Source organism: Triturus cristatus, chromosome 11 (assembly GCF_964204655.1).
Source record: "Triturus cristatus chromosome 11, aTriCri1.1, whole genome shotgun sequence".
Lineage (NCBI taxonomy): Eukaryota > Metazoa > Chordata > Amphibia > Caudata > Salamandridae > Triturus > Triturus cristatus.
In genome coordinates, this window is record NC_140594.1 from 291,944,032 (window position 1) to 291,950,031 (window position 6,000).

The 6,000-nt window shown below is 45.4% G+C and overlaps 1 protein-coding gene across 2 annotated transcripts in view; it reads left to right on the forward strand.

Moving 5' to 3' along the window:
* Positions 1-5,504, forward strand: part of THOC5 (THO complex subunit 5) — a 332,064-nt gene extending 326,560 nt beyond the window's left edge. For both annotated transcript variants that reach the window (XM_085636167.1, XM_085636168.1), the window contains exons 19-20: positions 4,880-5,070; positions 5,225-5,504. In XM_085636167.1, coding sequence (XP_085492293.1) covers positions 4,880-5,070; positions 5,225-5,288 — 255 coding nt within the window. In that variant the 3' untranslated portion in view covers positions 5,289-5,504. The remainder of the gene's footprint in view (positions 1-4,879; positions 5,071-5,224) is intronic.
* Positions 5,505-6,000: the final 496 nt, after the last annotated feature.

The following is a 6,000-nucleotide window of genomic DNA, read 5'->3' on the forward strand; positions in this document are numbered from 1 at the left end:
GTTATCCTATGAGGGATAGGGGGGCCTTGGTTGGTGGCTGCTGTCTGGCAAGCCACGCGGCTGTGGGAGCTGGGCTCCTGGTCACTTACTCAGGGCAAGTGGGGACGTAGGTTAGTGTAGAGAGTGCACTGCCAGGGCCACTCGGGCGGCTGGGTGCAGGGTGCTTTTGAGCCTTCGGGCGCTCAATGGAAGTCAATGGGAATGTTCCGGTTTGGAAAAAGGCTGCAAGCTCGGGGACGAGGATGCTTCAGATGCCACCACCACTTCGAGAGGTAAGTTGGGTAGTTGTAGGTTAGGTGGGTACCCCGGGATTGGGCACAGGGGGCCGCAGGGCGCCGGGTGCAGGGGTGCCTTTTGATGTCGGGAATCTTACCCTCTTGTTGATCGCGGTTGGGGAGGCACTCTGTTCTGAGGCTGCAGGCTTCTTCCGGAATGTCGAGGGGGGTCCTTGGGTGCCGGACTCGGGGTCACAGTCGCCGTGGGGTCGTCCTCAGGGTCTTTGTTCACTCCGGCACTGGCCAGGCTTGGCTGGTGCAGAGTGTGCTGGGTTCGCGGTTCCGGGCTGCTGCCAGGGGTTAGAGATAGGTTTCTGAGTAGAGCCTCTACTCATGGGAGTCCCAGGGGCTTTAGAGTTCAAAGGTAGCCAGGTCCTCCGGGGTTTTTGAGGTTGCTGGCCACAAGAGATGCCGTGCTGGAGCAGGAGCAGGTTCGAGGGTCGACAGGCCGGTAGGGCTGGGGCCAAAGCAGTTGGTGTCTTCCTCTTTTTAGCAGCTGCAGGGCAGGTCTTTGTTCTTCTTGCTCTTCTTGTAGTTTCGAATCTGGGATCTGGGGAAGGAAGGTTCAGGGGGCCCCTAAATACTAGATTTAGGGGCGTTACAGGTAGGTGAAGGCCAGGGACCAATGGGTCCTTGTCCTGGGGTGGTTACACCCCCTATCCTGCCTCTCTCCTGTGGGAGGGGGGCAGTAGCCTAATCCTGATAGGGTAGGGCCTCCCATCTTCAAGATGGCGAGAGCCCGGAGATGTGCTTCACCTCGCCTCCCCCACCTGAGGGGTGGGGTGGGCAGGCTGGCACATCCCCTGTCCTTGTATGGGGTTTCCGGCCAAGCTTCCTGCCAGAGTGGGGGGTTGCAGTGGCCTGGGGAAACTCCAACTGGCGGCATGCCTTTGAAGCTTCCCTTTGCTCATCCTGGGGGAGGAGATTTCTCACCTCACCCAGGATGTGCATTGTTGCAGGCCCGGGAGAGCAGGGGCTCTCCCACCCAGGGGTCCAGCAACGTGTCTGCTGTGTGGCAGCCTGGGCAGCCTCAGAGCAGACGTGGATTGTAGGTTAGCTGTAAGGGGGCATCTCTAAGATGCCCTCTGGGGTGCTTAGTACATTAAATCCCACACTGGCATCAGTGTGGGTTTAATGTGCTGAGAAGTTTGATACCAAACTTCCCAGTCTTCAGTGTTGCCATTATGGTGCTGTGGAGCTCGTGTTTGACGAGCTCTCAGCACCATGTACTTGTAAAAGGCAGCACTGTACTTACAGTGCCCAGGAATGGACCTGGGTACTGTAGGGGCACAGGGCTCCTGCTCCTGTGCCCACACCATAGGCATAAGGCACCCAGCCAGAGGGGTGGCTGACATATGCCTTGGCAGTGTAGGTGATGGGCATGGCACACAGAGATGTGTGCCATGTCGACTCTTTGTTTTGTCCTGCACCCAGACACTCAGCCTGCAAAGGCAGTGTGTGTGTGTAAGGGTACAGGGCCTCTAAGGGTGGCACAATGAGTGCTGCAGCCCTTAGAGGCCTTCCCTGGTCACAAGGCCCTGGGTACCTAGGGTACCATTTACCAGGGGCTGACATGTGGCCAGGGTTTGCCAATTGGGAGTTTGTGTGTTTTAAGGAAGGAACATAGGCCCTGGGCACCTGATTGGCAGGAGCCCAGGGCACAACAAGGAAAAGTGCATCAGCTATTAGGCAAAAAAAAAAGGGGGGGGGTTACTGCAACAGAAACCCACTTTCTCACACTCCGGGTATCTTTAGCCCCCGTTGTTCTTTTGCGCACCAAGCATCCTCAGTTTGGACCCAAACATATGTAAATCAGTCTTTACCCTGCTTCAATAGGAACAGTCCAGCCTGAACCGGAACACTAAAAAAACAAGGCCAACCTTATATGTTTTAATTTCTTGGTTTAAAAATAGTTAAAAGCGGTGGAATATGCAATTTATTTTACTGTGGTGGATTTTCTAATTAATTGCTTCTTTATGAAAAAAATAAATGCAATTGCAGTTAGGTGCTTGCATGAACAGACACCCACATATTTTGTATGTCTATATAGGTGGGCCAGGGGGTATTTTAGAAGCTATATTATCGCTTTTAAAGTGTTTCTTGATTCTTTGACACTTGGGTGGGGTTATTTGACTTCAATGAAGATTTCCAGCAGTAAGGATTGCATGTCAGGATCTCTTCCTTTTTTTCTTTCTCATTTGCGTTTTGACTATAATTGGATTTGACCTAAATGTAAATTAGATGCAGATAGAATTCATTGCCTTGTAAAGAAACTTTTTGGCTGGCCTCTGCTCTCTTGTAACAGTGATGCTTTTTCACGCCTTTTTAATTGCCACCTTCAAACTGCATTGGCTTTTATCACCTCATATACTTCGGTGTTCATAGAAGTACCAGGATATCCCCATCTTTGCCTCGCTGGAACAGCTTGACAAGTTGAAAGCATGCAATAACAAATTGGCTTTAGTTATCTGAATAAAACGATCGACTGCTGACCTATGCTGTACGATTAAAAAGATGATTTCACAAAAAATGTTTACAAACGCTGAAATTTCATTTTGCCAAGAATCTACCACAGCATGACTGCCTAAAAAAACCTGATGTCATCCATAGCTAAAATGGATTCTGATATTCAGGCATTGTAGCGGTGTCTCTTTCTGCTTGGTTAACCGGGCCAATGGGCCTATATGTCATCACACTCAATTTAATTTTCCTTGGTCAAGTATGCATGCTTGGTCCAAATGGAATCCCTGCGTTTCCTGAGAATGCGGTATTTTAGGGAAGGTTTACTGATGTGCATTTCGTGTGCAACGACGCTCAAAATGTGCTTCATAGGTAACATACCTTGTTAACCAGTACTTTAACATTGAAATGACTAGAAAGGGTACAGCATGTTATTGAAATTGGGAAATCTGTCAGAATTTCAGTTCCTCGTGCAACGAGCGAACACAAACAGTCAAATTGGCGTAATTTTTGGAGAATTTTAGTCTCAACTGTAGCCAACAATCACATTTTGCTAAAGAATTGCTGATAAATTAGATGTTTTTGACGTGAAATTGGTAAATAAAAGTTTAGTGGTTATGTAGAAGACATATTTATCGTACTCCTAAATATACTAAAACAGGAAAGAAATAAAATTCATTACACAAGCTCTGCACTCGACTTAAAATTTTGATATAGGATATACTCTCTCCAACCCTATCATCTCCCCACGGGGTATGATTATCTTTGTATCGGGGGGCCTCTCAAGTTGGAGAGCTGCTCATTAGTTTTAGGGTGGGGTGATGTGGACTGTCCTCTGAATATGAGTAATGATCCTGGGTAGTCAACTTTACATTTGTTGTCAGGTAGAATCTTATTTGACTTGTAGTACAGCAGCATTCCTTTTGGAGAATTTCAATTTTACTCTCCCACTAGTGTGTCTCCATGCAAAACAGTTGGTGACTCAGTAAGAAAACAGGACCATCTTTTGTATGTGGACTAAGGGCTGTGAAAATATTACCCACTGACTACATAAAATACTTCTGCAAACTTCCAATTAAATGTCCCTGTTCTTTTTGTCCCACAGCCCAAGAAGCCAGATTGCTAAAGTATTCTCAGGAGTGTAATGGCATTTTGTATATTAAAAAAAAAAGTTTTCCCTTCCTGTCTAGGGGCCTCCTGCAGGGTAGCACTGCCAAATTAGAAGCTTTTCGCAAATATAAGAGTTTATCAGCTTCAAATTTTGGCCTTGTGATATTGTGGTTCTGGGCATTTTTAGTGGTATGTCAATGGCAGAAGGTACATTTCCCCTGGAAATGGCTATGGTGGCTCTTCTGCTGAAATCATCAAACCGCAGTACAATTTTTAATTTGCCCTGCCCCTACAAAACTGTTAGAGAGGTTTGTTGTTGGGAGGCTTCAAACTAAACCACTCTTATTTATGGCAAGCTTTTACTTTTGAGGGAAGGAAAGCTATTGGTTCCCCTGAACTTACTTGACTGATCTGTGTTGTTAAACACTATAAATTAGAAGAGCTTCGTTTTTAGAGATGTGCAAAAGGCCCTGAAATGGATTAACATGTCCCCGTCTAACAGGACTCCAAGTGTTTATTTACCCACTACTTCATAGAATTATTATGGCATTCTACATAGAGATGCCCTTTCCCTGTATCTTTTTAGGTCTGCCAACAGACCACTTTACCTGTTTCACTAGCCTGTTTTTTCTATAAAAAGAAAATGCAATAACAAATCTGTATATATTCTTATACATAAAGGGACTTTTGGTCTGCCTTTTTCAGCCATCAATCTGTCAAATTGTCATTCACATTTTGCTTCCACCCACCACAGCCTACAGCTATGTGGTTGCACATGTGCACATCCTCGTAGAAAGTGATCCATTTCAATGCCAGGGCTGGTTGACTGGTCATGACTAATATTTGTTTTAATTTAATGATTTTTTTTAATTTTCACAGTCTGTCATTATTTACGTACAGTTTCTGGCAAACCTATAACTTTTTGCATATTTAAAGTCAATTGATTATGATTCTTAGTTTTTACGTTCATTTTTGACATTCAGCCATGTTTACTACACAGCACCTCATGCATTTGTAACTCCCATTTACTTTAGGCTATGGAGAGTGAGGTGAACGTATATTATCCGGAGCTCTTCAAACCGAAGACTGGTTACCAGCTACTCACAAACCAACTACAACGTCTCTGTGTATTACTAGATGTTTACTTGGAAACTGAGAGCCACGATAACAGCGTCGAGGGCCCAAAGGAGTTCCCACAGGAGAAGATGTGCCTCCGTCTGGTCAGGTAGGACCTATGTCTAAATCTCAAGATGGGACTATATTGGGGTACTTTGAAAGAAGGCAGAGAGTCTTGCTTGCATGTCTTCCACCAGCAAAGCTGCACATTTCACCCCTTGACCCCACTAATGTTCTCTTTTATATTTTCATCCTTTTTCCAGGGGTCCCAATCGCTTGAAGCCATTCAAGTATCAGCATCCCCAAGGATTCTTCAGTCATCGTTAACCTTTGTGGTACACCAGAAGTCCTGTGAAATATGATTCTGTGCTGACCCTCGGTTACAGGCTGCCACCATTCCCCTGTTATTGCCTCAGCAACAGACACGGCATCCTACTACAGCAGTGCTCAGTGTTAGCTCAATCACCTGTCATTCTGAGAATGTTACCTTCTTTAGTACTTGAATTTTTAGTTAATTAAATTGTAATTGTACTACCCCAATAATAGTGGCCTCAACACTGTCTGCTCACTTGCATAAGTGTCATTGATACATGAGTGCTCCAGTTTGTGCTGTGGGGTAAAAGGTGGTTCGCTTTCACGTCTTACTCCTTGCTTTATTTTGAAATGCTCCATCTTCGACACACCTCTGATATCATGTAAGAACCTGTCACTTATGGTACAATGCGCTCAACAGACCAAGAATGATTAACTAAATTACGGGGCTGTGGTGAAAGAAATCCTGATCTCTATGCCCTTCGCATTAGTGCGCAGTCATTTCCCCATCAAATTTGTTTTTATCTAATGTATTGTATTGCACTGCTCAAATACCAGGCCTGGCTTCCAAAAACAGTAGTTTTGGAAAATGTAGTTAATCTTTGCATACTTCGAAGGTTAATTTAGCTGTAGAGAGTAAATTAATCTGGCAGTGATTGAGCGCATAATTGCCTACTTCAGAGGTCTGTTAAACATACAATAGGGGCGGAGCATTCAGGCAAAAGTC